General features: G+C 41.8%; 1 protein-coding gene across 5 annotated transcripts in view; it reads right to left on the bottom strand.

Moving 5' to 3' along the window:
• The window catches only part of Dlg1 (MAGUK family member discs large 1), a 376,826-nt gene that overhangs the window by 350,475 nt on the left and 6,861 nt on the right, over positions 1-19,490 (bottom strand). For 3 of the 5 annotated variants that reach the window (XM_076393504.1, XM_076393526.1, XM_076393518.1), the window contains exon 2: positions 13,117-13,197. The exons of the other annotated variants lie outside the window; for them this stretch is intronic. In XM_076393504.1, the coding sequence (XP_076249619.1) occupies positions 13,117-13,197 (81 nt within the window). The remainder of the gene's footprint in view (positions 1-13,116; positions 13,198-19,490) is intronic. 5 annotated transcript variants of the gene reach the window in all.

Here is a 19,490-nt window from a genome sequence, read left to right as displayed (position 1 = left end):
TAAAAAGAGAGATTTGCGTAGAAAAGTTTGTGAAATATGGGATGATAAAAAGAAGCAACCAAGATATTTATTATAGTCGCACGAACATTTTTTTCTTTAGAATTTAGTTCAATGTATTATTGTAGGAATTCGAGTTCAGTAAATTTGGGTCAGCATGGAGGCCATCATTTCTATCGTAAACATGGAATTTATTACATGCCAAAGAAGTTTAATATCGAGCACGTTAGTGATTGCAAATTATGCAAATAGTATGCATGTTTCAAAGTGATATTTGAATATTATTGGGAACATTCGCATTCAGTTGCGTCTGAACAACACAGAATTGCGTTTAACTTCCATCCGGAGTATGAAATCACTCGTAGCCCCCAGGCCAGAAGTCTATTCAACAACCATGGCTACTCCATGTTCAGATTTCAAAAAGAGAACATATCATAACACGAGATATGTTATTACCTCCTCGTGGCGAGCTTTTACCATCTACCTTTATGTATATTTAGATTATTCTGTGCGTTAAACGCAAATACCAAAGAGTACATCGTACAATCATCAAACTTTCGGAGATACATTCTGATATTATCTAAAAAATTCAAAATCAGGGGAAAAAGTTAACTAACTTTTTACAGTCGCGTTTGGAATCCACGTAACTAGCTTCGCTATCCAACTTTGCTATTAGAAGAGTTATTTTCCCGTCACATTTAATACTCCTAGGTCGCTGCCTCCTAACTATGAAAACTTCTTTTCCTGCAGCTATTTACCGACGGTGGTCCGTGTCGAAATATGAAATAGGAGAGAGACTCTTAAAAGCATAACAGGATTATTAACATTTTTGATAGTATAGTTATGAATTAACGTTGGACCTTCTAAACGACTAATTTCATTCACTTAATTTTTCTCTTTTTCATTAATAATAAACATAAAAATCGAATGATAGGATTAAAAAATACAACAGCCTTGTCCTGATTACGAACAACAACAGCGTAAGTTACGACTACAAAGCACCCTTTGAACGAACTACCTCGCTTCAAACAAAAAGACATGAAAATTGCACAAACACAATTCAAGTAGGCGAAACGTTTAATTTAATCAAGACACGACTGCCCTCTTTATTGTTTTCCATCATCAACTTGTCGTGCAAAAAAGAAACAAAGTAAAAGACTGCAAGAGGAATAATAAACACAAGAAGAATGCAACGTGATAATGCAAATAGAAAAACACACAATGTGAAGACGAAATAAGTATAATAAACAGTAGAGAGAAAAAGCAAGATAGGAGGAAAAGCTTTATAAAAAAACGTGACTAGTTTACTTCAGCTTACCCGGTAGCAAGGAGATCTCCTTTTCCCTTCGGGGATTCAGCTCGCAAACTTATTTATCTCTTTGCCGAGATCTAGCCGAATCTTCCCAAGAGAGGATTCAGCTAGGTGCGATAAAGCGAATCCGCGACTTGCTCCTGGCCGCGTCGACTCCCGTTAAATCGCTCGACTTCTTTCGACAAACACGACGACACTGTCCCCGAATAAATTTTCTGTCCAAATGTTTCCCGCCCCTTCGAACGAATTAATCCGACAAGCTTCCTGTCGATGACCCATAAACCGATCACCGAAGAAAGAGCTTCCAGTTGTTAAGGTGGAGGAATATTCTCAAGTAGTAATACCCTCTCAATAGTCAGACATCGCGACAAAAAGGAGTAACTTATTCAAAGCCACGCAGACCGCTTATTGTTCTTGCTGGTTTTAAAATAATGGAACCATTGTACTCCCAGCATCGATAAATTATGCAAAATCGCAATCACGGATGAAATCTAATTGAACATTCCACCTAGTGCAGCTTAAAAGGCATCAGACAAGAAGCGAACCGTTTCATCATTATTATTACAGGTGCTCGAACGTGAAAGGCATTCGCGCCTTTTAACCATTCTTGCGCGCGTTAAAAGCGTCATTGAATTTTGAGGATTCTCGTGTCTCCGCTGCCGATCGACACTTTTAATCACAACCAGAAGGAGGACAACGATCGGCTACAATACCCGAGGCGGTCCCCCTGCCACATACTTTACACTCACACGAGATTTTACGATGAATCTTCGAAACACGATACAAATTGCACAGAGGAATTGGAAGGCTGCCGAAGGAAGCTGACGCTTCCCGATTTCGATAAAAAATTCAATCTCCCCTAATGCACTCCAGCCATTATGCATAATACCAGACAGACAAAGCTATCGTTATCGGCAGACAAGCTTATCGAACAGTATCATAATACATTCCACATATCAGGACGGTGTTGTTAGTGAGACTCATTTAATGCGCGCGGACTGATTGTGAAATTGGTGATAATGCGTCAGGATAATTAATAACAGAGTCGTTCAACGACGAGCCAGACAAGATTTAATCGCTCTTTCCTGAAATTTTGATCGCCACTCAAACAACTTCATCGACGATTCCCTGTTTTATTAGGACCACTCTCGCGCATTATCTCGAAAGTTTTTCGGAACTCACCCCGAAAACGAAGCAAGGCTTGGAGAGAAGGAACTAACGCTGAGAGTACAACGGAATAAAGGGAAGGCCGAATACATTTTTTCGCACATTTGTACGTCCGCGAGCGAGGATCTCGCTATTCCTGGCACGAACTTTTATAAAAGGCTAGCATGAATTTTTTATAAACCATGGAATTCGTATGCCCAACGCGCGAGTTTCCACGAAGAAAATTCTCTTGACATCGACGGGGCAAACGCCGAGCAAAATGGAACCTTAAGTTTCGTTACACGTATGGCCACTGGGAGACGTTTCCCTCTCCGTGGTAATGTAAAAATTACCAAGTTTCGGGAATCGAGTGGATCACCATCGCCCAACTTTTCCTGAGCTCCTTACTCTGGTTCCCGCCAGTCACTCACCTCGATCGTCTGAATTGATCGATTGTTCACATTCGATAGACGCGTTGATTCAAAAACAGGCAAACTTTCTTGGCAGATAATCGACTTTGAGAAAATAGCTTCCCGCGGCAAGACGTAACAACTGTGCTACATAGGGAGACTGCGACTGTAAACAATAAAATCAATTGCTGTCTTCTTCGTGCTAAATTAATGGTGCAAGGACGCTTCGATGGAGACGATTAGTTTCTGGCGAGAGACTTTGTACAAAAATTTGCTCACTGTCATGAAGCTGCAATTGAGAAATTTCCAATACTGTATCATTGAAGTTCATCATTTTGAAACTTTTATCGTGGTAGTCTCCATAGTTGTAAATATATCGACGCCATTCCATCAGGAACCCCGCTCTTTTACGGTTTCAAAAATATTAAAAGTAATATCACTCTGTCGCGTTCATATTTCACTCGAGTAGATTCCTTCCAAATTACTTCTTCGGTCGTTGTAAATTTTTCAATATTACCCGAGAAGCATTTCTGAACCGTACCGTCTGCATCGTCCTCTCCTGATCGTCGCCGTTTTTCCCATCCTCTTTTCTTATTTCTTGGATTTGATCCTTTCCATTTCTAAATATTTCTTCTATCAAGCGAACCTTAACAGCGAAACGGAACAAGGAATCACTTTGAAATTTCTTTAGAAAAAGAACGCTTTCTTCCTCGTCTTCTACCACCACTCGCGTGGCATTAATCTATAATTTTAAAGCACCCTATATTTTCACAACTCACGTCACGATTCGAGCTGATAAACTTCCACTGTTCTTCCGCAACTGTCCTATTCCTTCTTCCCGCGACTCTTATATCAAACCGCCGACTTTCCCATTTCCTCCCTTTCCCACAAATCTGTTGCCCCATAGGCAGCAGAAAGCTCGAGAAACCGCCGACTTTATCCGACGAGACGTATTCGAATCCTTTCGACGCTGCACTCGTGTCGCCATTTCCAGCGAGCTTTCCGTGTACCATTTCAGTCGGCAGTTGAGGTCGTCGAAATCTTGAATGAAATCCTCAAGAGCCGGACTCGAGGCCCGCTGGCGAAGCCCCCTCCCTTCATCGATCCACACTCCAGATTAGGTAGAAGTATCTACCTCAAGAGGTTCGTAGAAGAGGTGAAATACAGTGGAAAGGAGGGGGAGGTTGGATCGCACAAAACGAGATGCGCCGAAACGGGAACGAGGTTGGGAGATTGGGGCCTCGAAAAAGTGGTTAGTAGTGGAGGTAAGGGGGTAGAAAATGCGGCAGACGTCACTTTTTTTCTAAGCACTCTCTTCAAGGAGATCGAAGGAATTGAGAGGATGCTGAAGCGCCTCCATTCTTTTCTCAAGGCTAATTACGTAACGAAGTATGGAAATGATTGAAGCAGGGGACTTTCATTTGTTCCAGTTTGCGACTATACATACCCTGGTGGATAAATGCTTGATCAATTTTCATGCAAGAGAACTGCAGAAAATAGGATTACATGCACGTTGCTAGACACTCTCCAATCGACGATAGAAGTGGATACAAGGATTATGTAAGCGATGCAGCTGCTAGCCTCGAATAGCTAATCAATCGAGAGGGCAACAGCGAGAGAAAGAAAACAACAATGGAATTTGTGATTAATCCTGCCAGTTTAGCCCTACCTTACCGAATACTTCCAACATTTTCAATCAAAAAATAAATCATTCTACTACACTTTCGAAGAAAATATTTCCAATTATCTCCCTCCAGACAGAACTCTACTAAATGTTAACCATGTGTGGCATTGGACGAAAAATAATTTGCATAATATTGATCCCAGAAGAGATTCGAAGGTTTCGCCTTCAGCGCTCCCCGAGTTGGCTACTAAACCCGGTAAGCGACCAGTTTTGACACTTGGCAGCCGACAATGCCACGCAATACAGTTAATCGAGGATTGTTCAAACGAATAAAATATTTACGCGTGACGGTCCAGTGCCAAGTGCTGGCCGCACATTGCGAAAAGTACACCGCGGAACGTCAGATTCAAGGTGCACGAGGACGCAGTCGTACAACCGCATTGACATTTTTTCTTTCATCGCTGGCACGCGTGGGGTTTGTGTTGCGCATAGATTACACCGTAGCAAGCAGGAAAGACGAGTGGCTGGGAAGGAAAGCTGGAATGAAAGAACTCTAGGTCGCCGCATTCTTTGTCTCAGCCAATCGCAGTGTATGACGGATGTCGCAACCACGTAATTTCCATCTTCCTGGCGCGAGACCAACTTCTGCTAAGTGGAAAATCTCCGAGATAAGGAGAAAAACAACACGTGGAACGGAAGACGCTCTAAGTATTATCCCATTCTTTAGACACTCCAAGGACAAACTGCTGCGGAAGTGCAGAAACAGAATTATGACATTTTTGGATGAGCATGAGGGGATCGGTTTATATTGTTGCACGTGTTCCCTAGTTTAGTGGACCTGGAGTTAGGGGATCCTGGAGGTTTAGAAAGTCCAGGAAATCCAAGGGTTCTATCTGCCTGAGATTTCGCAAACCACATGGCCCTGAAGATCTAGAGAATTCTGAAGTTCTGACGAGTGGAGTGATCCCCTTTCCTAAAGCTTTGGTATCTAACTACACGTACAGTACGAGTTATACCAGCCGTATGAATTCTGGAGAATATTTGCCCTTCTGAAATATTCTTAAATACCCTGAGATTCTAACGTCCAATAAGGGCAATAACAAAATCGTACCAAGTATACTAGATACTACTTGGTTCCCAAGAAAAAAGATTTTGTTCGAAGGCAGTATTTATAAGAGCTTCAGAGACAGGATCAGAACCACATGTAAGGAGCACGTAGCACTGTCACAGAGGAACATAGTTCGAAGAAAAGACTTAACGGATACGGTAGTCTCAAAGTCTTAGGAGATCAGTGGTGTGAGCCTTAGGAGAAAATCTTTCGGCGCGTATCTGCACGATACACCAACATCTCATTTCTCAAAAATTTATAGCCGAAGCACATATCTACCATATAGGAAACCTTTCAGATCTCGAACGTAGTGTTTAAATTTGTTGCACACTTGATCATCACCTCACAGAAAGTACATCGCAGATTCTTTATTCTTTATATATATATCTCTATATTTCATATATTCATAATAAAAATTTGTTTCAACCTAGTAATCGCATCCACTTTATGCGCTTCTAGTACAGTGCTTCTTGTTGCAAAATTTGTACTAAAGTACGTTTGTTAATTAAAACGTATTCATAACTTGTTTTGTCTGTTACACTGTTTCGAAACACAATTACTCTATTTTATGTTCATGTTCACGTTTACGCTCCTGCGAAACTAAAACAAAAGAGTAGACGGACATGAACGAAATAAAATTATTGTATTCTGTATTTGTATTCAATCTCGAGAACAAACATTCTCAAGTGCCTCCAATTTCTCTTAATATTCCGTACACTATACGATTCTTCTGTTCCACTTAGCTACATACGCATACATGCTTTTTACCGCTTTCTACGTCCACTCGATCAATTCCAGAATAAAATTCTTCCTGATTTGGAGAATCACTGACGTGATAATAGCGTACGAGGATTTCTTTTGTAGGCCGAGCATGGAATCGGCCATCCTTTAAAACAATTGAAAACTGACGAACAAAGGCTACGTTCTAAAACAATTAACCCTCTGGAGAAAGACTGCTCACGATAATCCCTACATCTTGCTCTTGACTTCGATTGTATGGACCAAGTGTATCGAGTACCTTATCTAGTTAGCTGCTTTATCAGTTACAATAGAATCCTACAACAACAGGGTTAACTATCCGCGTCAGTTTCACGCACGTAGCCGAAGCGCTTCATGGACCACGATTTTCGATCTTCCACGGTCATGGTCGGGACTCCTTCTGCTATAGGAAAACGCTTTAAGAAAAGAATAAAAGACATACCTCAAGAATCGTAACGTGACTGTCACTTTTATAGCTGATCCTTGTCTTTTAATGCCTCCCAAGGAATAAAAAAAATCCTATCGATTCCCCCAGAGGTCCCAGAAGCACCTTACGTCTCTCCAATGATTCTGCAGGCGAGAGGACTAACGCGCGGCGCGAGTTCCTGACTACAAGCGCTGTCAACCGAGAAAAGATTCATGGAGGCCATTATTCACAAACGATTTAGCGTCGGAATAATGAATACAGCGATCTATATGACCGTCAGTGCAGACGGAAAGGGGTCGGAGGTTGACCTAAGCCAACGTGAATGTGGTGAAGTCGAAAGCAGCTTGAGCTCGGAGTCCCTTTTTAACTGCTCTGCGTTTCAAAAGCTACCAGACACCCTTTCCCATTTCACCAACAATGTTGCGTTAGTATTTCTTCGAGCCAAAAGCTATATCGCTTGAGTTAACATCTGTTCCATTAATATTCTGTAAATACAGTGCTCAGAATTTATAATATTAGCTGTTCGGATAAATCAAATGAGCAGGTAAGTAGACAGACACCAGCTAAGTAGAATAACCGCATGCGTGATCAGACATTCTATAAGTACAATAGCTGCGCGTGTGATTGGACATTTCAGAAGTGGAATAACCACGTATGTGATCAGCCGTAAGTAGAATAACCACCACGCGATCAGACACCATGTAAGTAGAATAATCGAGCGTGCTCAGGCGGCCTGCGAGTAGAATAACTGTGCGCCTGGGCAGACATTACTTCAGTAGTATAGACATGTGTACGATCAGTCATTCCGTAAGTAGAATAGCCACGTGTACGATCAGCCATTCTGTATGTAGAATAACTGGCTGCGAACTCAAACACTCTAAGTGGAATAAGATCTTTGAGAATATCCATTTTCCAGGAGGTTCTTTTACAATTGAATGCCTCGATTAGACAGCTAGATAAAACAACGTAATCCATAAAATTTCACGGAGCACAACGAGTAATACGCGGCTTGGTGGTAGGATTTGTCCCGAGTCAGGCGCCCAGCATAAATCAGGCTGGTGCTATTGTACTGGCGCGAGTTCCGAGCTGGACTCGGCGCATGCACGGCCAAAGCAAATATTTTATCCCTGCGAATTAGCATAGATTTCAGGTGTATCGCCGAATGGGTAGGTCGTAATCACCGAAAAGGTTTATCTGCGAACTTGAACCCGCCTGGCGTAAAGTATAGTACCTAATATACCCTGTGAACGGAAGGAGATATGAAACACAGATATCTGGCTAATATTCCGTTAATATTCAGCCGAGCGAAGAAAATTAATTACAGTCACGGAAAGTGTTTAAATTAAACGTTAAACTCGCACGCTTCGTAGATATCATAAAGTGCACTAATCTTTATAGAAGAATAAGAAAATAATCGCGAGTGAAATTTTTATTTCATTTTTGGAAAAAGAAAAAATCTAAAGTCATTTCTCCGATGGGAACGTAAATACAATTATAAAAGAGCCAATCAAAAGTCTTATTTCACCAGCTCATCGACGATTCTATCTTCAGCGAAGCCCCGATGTAAGGATCTCACAGTTCTTCGTCGAAATAACAAAAGAAACGGAAAGATATTTAAAGGCCTCGTAAGATGAAATCGATTTCCTGCCAGTCGGTGGTTACAAGACGGCTAGACGGTCAGACATCTTGTCGAGACGCTCTCCTTTCCCTCATAAATGAGTCAGCTTGCGCTCTGGTCGTAAGTCAGAAATAAAAACGGTGGTGGTTGTAAAGCACGGACCACCTGAAGGAAACCACCACGCAACGTTATCACTTACAATTTGTACGAGAAAATACTAAAAGAAAGTTACAGTCCTTGCGCGAGATTGGATTGATACAGCCTTCTGAACATTCCATCTATGCCAGGACCTAGCACAGTGATGGACAACGTCGCTTTTAAAGACATTAAAAAATGATAGGAACGCCAAAGAAAGAAAGAATTGAACTATAGGACAATTCAGAATCGTAAGTCGACCCCCTGGCTCTGAATCAGCTGGTACAAGATTCCGACAGAATCCCATAAATTGCGGCTTAAATCAGCACGATTCTCAAGAGCGCGAAAGCTGAGGAGGGTTCCGCATTCTTCCACGCTCCCCCGAGACCTAACTCCTCGCCACGCAATAAACTGCAACTCGGATTCGACTCCTTGCCACTGCAATGCGCAACGAACACAAAACTGTAAGTAGCCCGCGATACGGGCTGAGAGTTAGGGAACTATAATTTGAAAATAATCGAGGATGGCCTCCACCGGGACTGAAATTAGCGGATAAGAAGTGGGTCCCAGGATGCCAAGAAACAAATTCATTACTGACTCGTGGAAAACGTTTCGAGGCCAAGGAGCACGCGTTCCAGAGAGAAGCTCACGGGGAATAGAGAAAAAGAACGAGTAAGAACAAAAATCTCCCAGGGCAATGGGGTAAGGGGATGCAGTAGGACCGTATTCTGACAGTGACGTATACGAACTGTGCCACGGTGGCCAGAACCTAAATTGTTTCGAAGCAAATAGCGCACGGGAGCCTCGGTGGTTAGCAAATTGCATCCACGCCACTTTAGGACGATATTCTCTTGCACCTCTTCGTTGTAATCGACCCTCCCACCGGCCCTTCTGCAATTTGTTCGACAACGAATGACCATCTCTGCGATGCAAATGCATCCAAAACAGTGCATTTTGAGAAAATACAAGGAACAAGAATTCCCATTGCGGGCCATCTGTTAAGAGGACTCTGACGCGTCCACCATCTAGAAACGAAACAAGAATGTCAGCTGAAATATTCTACTCCCGGTTGCCATCGATTTCGTCGCGCTGAATATGTGCGTTGCATCACTGAGGATTCGATCCCTCGCAATTCACCCTCCATATTCTATTTCTGGTTTTCTCCATTTTTGACGACCAAGACACAACTGTACAAACGCATATCAAACATGATCTCTTTACCGCGCGCACCGTTGACGCCTATGATTTATGCGTAATACGTCGCTACCATTTACATCCCCTTGGAGTGTAATTTGTACAGAAAGCTGCAGCAGATACGGCAATGCAGCGGGAGTGCAGGTGCGAGATCCTCACCATGCGCTAACGTTAAATCAAATATGTATCAGGAACGGTGCGAGTATTAGTCAGACGAGATACATTTGATTAAAGCCTTAAGTGTACTAAAACGGCACTAATTGCGGAAAGTTATTATTGACGCCGTTTCCTCCATTAACGCGTCTATTTTAATTACAGACTGCAAATTCCCTTATCTGCGCTGTCCCTTATGCGATAATTCCATTCTCTGCCCATTTGTACCACGACTGAAAAAAGGAAAATTACTTCAGCCTTTAATCAATATCTATACGGACTATAACTGTACCACTATATCAACAGAAAATTGGTAGCAGTTCTTGCAAAGTAGCTGACCAAAGCAGGAAGAGGTAGACTCCCGAAATTCCCTTAACGATTAATCTAATCCAGATAGTTATAATGCGGTACGACGTGGACGAAACTAACGCAACTATAATTGCTGCAATACTGACCCACGTGAATTATGGAGAACACGGTGCAATGCCCCTACGCAAGCGGTCATGGTAGACATCGCGATGTCTCCTTCAGAGCTACAGATTCTCGGAATGCCGCGCAACCAAATAGGTGTATTGTCATCGGATGATTCGGTGCAAGGCAAAAGGACCACCAACAGGGCAGGCATCGCGCATGACAGTTGAGAGACACCTGAGGTTAATTCAGTACACCTGTACGTGAAGCTAAGCCTCTCCTTCGTTAGAATAGGTATCCATTTCACTGTTAGTTGAATTTAGAAATATCTCAAGTATTTTCAACAATGCAATTAGAGTATTAACTGATAAGAAGCATAAAGTGTAAGTACCTGCTTTATTGCAGTTGGAAAGCAGATCATAAGACTATTGTGAAACTTTAGTTGCGACAATGTAATTAACAGGGAAGTTAGTAGCCCCCATAACTATAACTATGAGAGATTAAGAACTTTCTAATACTCGTTTTTGCTACTTTATCGAGTACATAATGCTCTTTTCGGTATATCTCGATTAACACCTGTAAACTTCAACTTCAAGCGCTTATCGAAATTTGATTACTTCCTTAAAGTAACTATATTTCGCTATGTTTAAAAAGAGAATTTAAAACGATGAAAAATATTCTGGTTCAGCATGCTTGTTCTCATCATTCTTGGTTAAACTATTCGCTGCAACCTCGGGGTTGTAAAAGCACTCGAGGCTCTTGACTCCACTAAATAATTGTCTCATTAGTTTCTATGTGCACAGCAGAGCATGGTTACGAGCAAATCTAGTCATCAGTTATCTCATAGTCTTTTGACAATTTTTACACGTTATATAATTATACAGGAAAATATTGCAACCAATAAAATGTCGATTTAAATTCGTAGCATGGATGTTGGCCAAATTAAAGGGAACCATTTTTGGCAAAATTATTGGAGTTCATCCAAATTAATTATTTCGTAGTACGATTGGCTCGTCTCGGAAGCTTTCGATCTCTAACGCATGTACGTTTTTATCATTTTACATAAGCACTGACATTCGAAATCTTTATATAAAAAATGTTCTATCCAATATTTGAAATCTAATTTTTATAAGAAGCATCAAGAATTTTCACTGGAAGAAACGTAGTCATGTTTACTGCGTTCATAACAGAGAGAAGGGATGAATATTCATGGAGACGGAACCCTGTATATTAAGGGAACACCAATTGCGGTTCGCTACAGGCGTTTCACATCTGCACGCGTGTATTTAACTTAACGAGCCAGTGCACCCCACAATTTCTACGTCTCTAACTCCATACCCCGCAAATTAACTACGTCAAATCGAAGATGCAAACCCCTGGACAAAATGAAGTTCACAGTCAAAGGTGATACTGTAAATTAAATTTCAACTGTTCCCATAACAACGGATTACGTTGCTACTCGTGTCATCCTAGTTGGATGTAAAATTAATATCACGATCTCTGAGGATGAATTTTCAAATCAGAAAAGTTAAGCAAGGAGTTTGCATTTAAAACTACTACCCATCTCGAAAATCGCTAAGATGCACAGTAATGACTGTAGAAAGAAGCAAGAAACGATGAAAAATCTTTGACTCTTGGCGAAAAAGAGAAAAAGCTATGTGCTGAGTTGGCAAATCATCCCTCTTCGGATGACATATCGTTCGATCAAGATTGTAAAGCGAGATCCTTGGAGCTGATTGTTATCGTGACTGTAGAAAAACAGGCACAATAACGAAAGAAGTATTGGAAATGATCTAGATTCATTTCGACGACCTTACTCCTCCCTACGAGAAGTGTAAAGGTACCTTGCATTCTCCCATGCCACAAGGGAGACCAACATTATCGTTCTGTTGAAATCAAGGCTATGCATCTCGATTCCACTGGGTGGTAAACGTGTATCTGTATTCGAGCCTGATTCCCAGAGCAAACTGCTCCTTTGTCGCGATTCTCATCTTTCTAATTTGGACACGCTGTTTGTGGTTCTTTGAAACACGTGAAAAAGTAATAACGAAACAGCTCGAAGTGGAACAGCTGGTCGAAAATCATAAGGAAAAATATTTCAAGACTATCGGATGAAAAAGGATCCATTTATGAGACTTTAGAGTGTGAATTGGAAGTATTGTATCAGGCAGAAAGCCGATAAATATAAAACACGGAAACCTGAAGAAAGAATGGCGCAGAAGTATCAATGGTACAATGGTACATCACCCTAAACGCATCTCTGATTTGTCACACGCGTCGTAACAGGAAGCGCGAAACGACGCGGCGCGACTGCAGTCGAATTTAACAGCCCCATTTCTCATACGACGCTATTGTTCCAATCGTTGTACCAAACTCATATACACGGCTATGAAACACACGTACGAGGGATCCCACACTCGTGTGCATCTACTGCAATGGGGAACAATGCGGCTTGACCGGTTACCAGCATTGCTATCGCGTTTTTCTTGACTCGTAAAGCCCAGCCAAGGGGCAAAGAACGCGATTGCGTCCAAGAATCTCTGTTCTTGAATTCCACTGTCTCTGTAAAATTTGCATCGTATCCAGCTGCGACGCGAGAAAACTATTTTTCGGGCCAAACAGCGCCACACACAGGCACCTTTATACAAGATTTCGCGACCCGGAAGACACCCTAGTCGTAAAATATATCAAGGGAGGATCTACGATTACAATATTTCTATGTTGATCCCTTGCCTCTTCCCGATCCACCGCATTTTTCATTCTTTCTTAATTTAAAGCACGAAGAATTATACAAACAGTGAATGGACTTTTGCATTTCATACCTGAATGCTTCCGTGCAGGACGATACGCGACATTTTTGATGATTTCGACGTTGGTGTACCCCAGAAACTGCTCGCACTCACCTGCAATAGAAATAAAATAAATTGTTAGTCTAGCTTTCAGCTTGTTCAATTCAAAGTTTAATTAGATGATAATTATGTGTATGTCAGAAATGAGGAAATGTCATTAGAGGGACTTTGAATGACTTTTGAATTTATTTGAAGCAAAAATTTCAGAGAAAATGGATTAGCCGCATCACTGCAACTGTTTCAGGAGTCTGCACGTGAATATAGCAAGGTGCCAAGTTTGCTTTCGAACAATTAGCGGTTTTATCACCTCGCAGCGTGTTATAACCGCACACACTCTCCTAGTTCTCGTCGCCCCCGACTTAATCCTCAGACTGCATCCCCAGTGCTGCCAGAACAGATCCATCTGCACGGAAATCGAGCAAAATTTGCCAAAGTTCTATGGTTACCATGCTATATCTTGAATGTTGTAACCGGAAAGTTCAACCATGCGATAATCTTAAATAGGATAAGTCAGAATGAAGGGGAAACTTATTTCTCAGAGACAGAGAAAATTTCGAATATTTTCCTATATTCAATTATCTTGACATGTTTAGCGCACCAGTTCACAAGCATGGAACGCTACAAGTTCTAAGGTCAAACACCCTTAAATATCTAATGAACGAAGTTTTGGGGGAAGCGAGGGAAATTAACATGAAATTTCGTGACATAAGTTATTAAGACTACAATATCGACACAAAGGAGGCAACGATCCTCTTAGAGCGTGGAATAAATTTATCCCTGACCTATTTTCATCGTTTATGAGGTTGCTCGAAGTGAATCCATCGAACGATGGCGTCAAAGGGAAACGACGTTATATCCGGGCAGGAGGGAATGAGATCTCCCTTCCCGATTGTTCCGGAAATGGACGACTGGAGACCAAGAAAAGAAATCACAGGTAACCGCCTCGTTTCATCTTCGATTATACTTTGTGTCCTTTTCCCAGAAGCGTCATAAAAATTATAGTTCAAATAAACATTCGATCTCATCGAACAGGAAATATGAATTTAGGAGAAAGAGTATCTTACATATAATCAAGGTTTCATCTGGATGTGGGCAAGTCTATACTGAGACTGCGCAAATGAAATTTACAGACCTCTAACGTAACCTGCACAGCGGAGGGCAAGTAATTGGGTCTCTGCTCTTATAATTTCCTCGAAAATTGAGGGTAGATTTGAACCGTAAGAAAATCGATAGCGAAATACCAAAAAGTGGAATGTTTGAAATGTTGTGTTAAACGTAAAAACATTGAATGTATTTAAAACAAACAATAATACTAATGTAAATTTTTACATTCCAGTAGGAATGTAAGAGAGATTTTTATTAATCAAAAAACAACCACGATTCGTTTGGAATTCGAGAAGAATACGTGGAACATCCAAACGAAAAGCGCCGCGAAGCGAATGGAACTTTTCGCGAAGTTTACTCTTAGGAATTCCACCAACTCGTCGTACTTCAACATTTGCACAAATATCACGTACAAAAACGATCGGAGAATTGCCCCGGGTCAACCACCTACGCCGAAGAAAATCGAATGAAAGTTGGCGAACTTCGAAATTTATTCGCCTCTCGAGACGAATGCCCATTGAATGAACCTTTTGAACGTTACGATGTTTTTACTGTAAAAAATGGGTTATTGACTTCGTTTAGAAAAAGCAAAAAGCAAAGAACATGGATCAAAAAATTGTCGGCTCTCGAAAATGTGATTAAATAATCTTTTACTCGCTAAAGATCCAGTGAAAAACGCAGTCTCCATCGCTTCATGGACGTTCCATATAAAACAATCGCAAAACTGGAACATCACGAGCGATTCAATGGCTAAAGGTTCACCCTCCCCCATTGGAGAAGGAACAAAATGCAGTCCTAAAAAGTGAGCTTCCACGAACGCATCCGTGTCATTCGAAAGAAATATTTTAATATTTGGCCCGTTAACCCCGAGGCGGTATTAAACCCGCTGATGCGTAGACGCGAAACGAGGATGCTCGGGAACAAAAGAAAGCTTTGTAAGCTTTGACGGCAGAAATACAGTCGATAATGAAGACAAGACAAACATTCACAGCGCCTAAACGACAAAACCAACTGGAAAATTTCGTGTCGAGGCGGAGGAGTGACTTAATCGCAACTACAACTACAATTACAATTGCATCTACTTGTTAATCAGTGTTCATGGCTGAGTGATTATTCAGCAAAACGAATATTATATCATCCAAAAAGGAAACTCAGTAAAGAAAGGGCGAGGTACACAGAAGACGAGTAAAGCTATCGTGGCTCGAAAATGGTTCCCTTATACCTAGAGTAACGTTGACATTTTCCACGAAAGAGAAGATGCAAATCCCCATTCTTCTCAGCAACGAGATGAGACGAGACGTGCAAAGGCAAGCTGAGGTGAGTCGACGAGTGACCGCCTTCGCGGAGATAAAAGATGAATGCGTCAAAAAAGGATCGCGAAGTTTAAAAGTAGTGTTTTCCATGCGGAAATGTATTTACGGTGGGGTCCAGGGACCGGAGAAAATAGGAGAAAAAAGAAGGAGGAAGCAAAAGGGCCGGCGAAAGGAAGCGACTCGGGGACAAGGCGAAGAACAAGAAAGAGGCAGATCGATGCAGTGCCTCGTGAAAAAGCATCCATCGTTCCCTCGGAAGTGATGGAAAAATAGAGAAATGTCGCGAGCTCTGCATCCGAGTCTAACCTTCTGCCCTGCTTTCCCAACACGCTCCCGCAGTCATCTCTTGCTCAGACAGTAACCACGAGTGCCTAGCTGCCGGCGTTACTTCATTATCCAACGAAAGAAAAGCCGCGCACGGCTGTAAAGTGAATCGCATCTGTCTAATTAAATTTTTGTTGCTGGCGTATGACCGAGCTGAGCCGCTCGTTTACACCGTTGCCCGAGACAACTCGACAAACGGATGCAACTTTCGTCTGTCTGAAATGCTCCTCAACCTTCCTTTTAACAACTCGCTTCACTCGTGAAAATAAATTAAGGAAACCTGGAGCGTCGAAGGGACGTGAGCATTTGATTTTTCCTGAAATCCTGTGAAACAGAATTCTACAATGTTCCTATTCTGAACCCCTGAAAACAGTGACCCAGAGGAATTCGTAGTGATATCAGTCTCTAGAAATGTAGCGCAAGGTTACGAGACAGTCTGCCAACTACGTGTAACGTCTGCTTATTAATCGTTTTAACGACAGAAGCAGGAATCCGATCGAGTTCGCCGAACAAGGAACTCGGGAGATCGCTTATTCATCGTGTAACCAACTTGTCCGATGAATTTAAATTGGTCCACTAATTTTCTGCTTTGATGCTTGTCCGTGACACAATAATCGTCGCATTGGACGCGAATCGCCACAGGCCAACCGGGAAGACAGTGACAAATGGAGGTTAAAAAGAGGCAGACGAGAGAAAGAGGCCACGCAACGAGGAGCACCTTGCCACTCGAGTTTATTTCTGAACACCCTGAGGACGACGTCACACGATGACCAGAATAGCGGGCATCTACGTCATGTCTGGGCAACCCCGAACGAATTTCGAAGACAAACGAACGAGAGAAGGAAGGAAAGGAAGAAGAAAGACGAAGACAGTGGCGGAGGAATGGAGACACGAAGAGACACGTTAGCGAAAAGAGCAACGAACAGGCTGGTAAATGGGAGAAACAGAAGTGAACGACGAGCGATGAATGAGAAGTCTGAGGCGTCAGCTGCTCAGGAACACTGACAACTCGCGATGAACACCTGAACTGTAAGGAATTCGAGTCGATAGATTAGCACGGTTATTGCCAATCCTTTCGTCAAACACTGTCTTGGACTTTCTGCTATGCTAATGCAACAAGCTCGAGCTGCCTCGAACTTTTAATGATGCCAATTTATGCGATGAATTTTATCTGGAATTTGAGACCGCGACAGTCAATCCGTTGGGTATACTCCACAAGTTTACCATACCAATTTCATCGGTTGAATCTTTCGTCTGGGATTTTCCACTATGCTAATGCTCTCACCGAGAAGTTTCCTCGAACTTTTCACAGTGCCAATTCGTTCGCGGAATTGTACTTGAAATTTTGAATTCGCTTTGTTCGACGTATGTGTACCAACTTGACCGCCGTCTTCGAGACTTTTCATATTGGAGCATTGAATATAGAAAGTTTTGTCAAAATATAGGTACTTCTGACAAATACTGTGTCTAAATGATCCAATATTGTATACATTATCACAGTGTTAGGACGAAATATCAGTTTTGATAATGTATTTATCGGATTCCCTACAGAATTTATATATCTCGTATACATCTGCTGGATCACGTATATTGGACATGTTAATTTATTCATGGAATTCTGTTTGAAATTTTGGGCGAAGTTAATCTAGTCAGACACCGTTTGCAATTATTCACCTATTGGATTCAACCACATAAAGCACTAGCTTTTAAAGTATGTAAATCTGAATTACGTTTTAGAGCCCTTTTTTCAAACTTGTTTTATCAAGTCTTACTGAACTGGCTAAAAATGATGATATTATATCAGTCTAAACAGAATCATCTGAAGAAAACCAAGAGCACCATAAGGCGCTATTAACTCAATTATCTGTTAATTAATTGGCTAATTTGACATTTAATACGACGACTGCAATCAGCAACAAATTCCACGGAATCTGATACGATATTATGCTCTACCACGAGTCTTGTAAATCATCCCTGAACAGAGAAATGGCAACAGAAATCGCATAACTACTTGCATTAATGCCTAGCCCAGTGAAATGCAATTCCGCGCATCCGAAACGCTCGTAAATCCTGCCAGTAGTATAATCGATATTATTCCGTCAAAGACTATTGTGAGCTTTCGATTTATCACCCTCTTTAACCATATTGCAATCATTCTCTACAATTATAAAACAATTACCTTCGTAAGTTTTACTATTTTCCATCAGTGAAGGACACACCGCATTCGTCATTGTAGTTTTACGTTGCACTAATAAATAAATAATAGACCACAAAATAGAGATTACTGGAACCCACATATTAAATCACAATTTTATTACTTCATTCGCACTTTATTATAATTATTCCACTTCCAGCGCTTCCAAAACGATCCTATAACCAGTTAGAAATCTAAAAAAGTATCAGAGAGAGATGTTGAGAGATCATCGACCGTAACAGAGACGAAGCCGAGTCGAGGAGACGTGTCTGAAAAAATCTCGAGCCGAGACAACCCAGATGTCGTCATACGTGTAGACAGCATATAGACACTAGTCACATTTCCGACATAGTCATGTTGTGTCGTCATGTACAGCACCCAACGTGCGCGATAAATCAAATTCTATTTCACACTCTTCCGTGTAATTCGCAAAGAATCCTTCAATGAAATCCTAATTCAATCACAGTTCCCGCAGATACAATCGTTTCATCCCTCTCGAAAAGATATGTCCCTTTCTGCAAATGTCTGTCTATTTCATAGTGTCATTTTAATCCCAATGTAGAGTGCAGATAATAGAGGACCAGCCATTCAAATCAGACTGCAGTGACTATTTCGGTGTCTGCGATATCTTTTATAATGATTCGCATATCAAGGGACGTGACACTGGGACAGGTCTCGCAATGTCGTTCGCAGATCATTCGATAATTCTCGCGATTATCCGCCTCAATTGGGATATATATTTCCAATTTCAGAGACGACAATGGGGCGTATTGGCAGTCAGCCAGCGCGCTTACTATTTATTTGTATTGTGACGCGTCTACACGTGGTGGCGGTTCGATTGCACGTGACACGGAAAATTGTTCGCGAATGGACCGCGATTTTCGAGCTTTGCTCGACGCAGAGCTCCAGTTCGCGTGTCGAGGATAATAATTCGTCAAGGAAGTCGCCCTTTGTCAGGCGTTTTCGCGCGAAGAACACACGAAGAAATCACGTTCGATGAAACTTCTGACCCCGAGCAACCGATACGAACGTTCGACAGACGCACCCGCGACATGCGTGGGCACCATTCGAGAATCGACTGCTCGAACCTACCCTAAATTTAGCATTCTCGGTTGCGTCCTACATTAGAAGAATCACGTATATAGTGTCCCTTCCTCTGTGCGTTTATATATACGTACACATATATAAACGCTTTGGGTGTGGGTATTTTATTAAACTGTGTGTCCAATGCAAGTGTCTTCGTCTGCTCCACATACAAGCACGTTTATAGACACGTACTTTCCTCTAAGAGTGTAGGTGTTCCCCTCCCCAACACTGGTCACTAGCACCCACCACGTGCAACTCTACGGTACGAATTATTGTATTACGGAGATGAGAATCATCTGGTGGAACGTATGTACTCCCAAATCTAT

Source organism: Calliopsis andreniformis, chromosome 1, assembly GCF_051401765.1.
Source record: "Calliopsis andreniformis isolate RMS-2024a chromosome 1, iyCalAndr_principal, whole genome shotgun sequence".
NCBI lineage: Eukaryota > Metazoa > Arthropoda > Insecta > Hymenoptera > Andrenidae > Calliopsis > Calliopsis andreniformis.
Note: the sequence above shows the minus strand (reverse complement) of the source record. Positions and strands in the feature narration are given on the sequence as shown.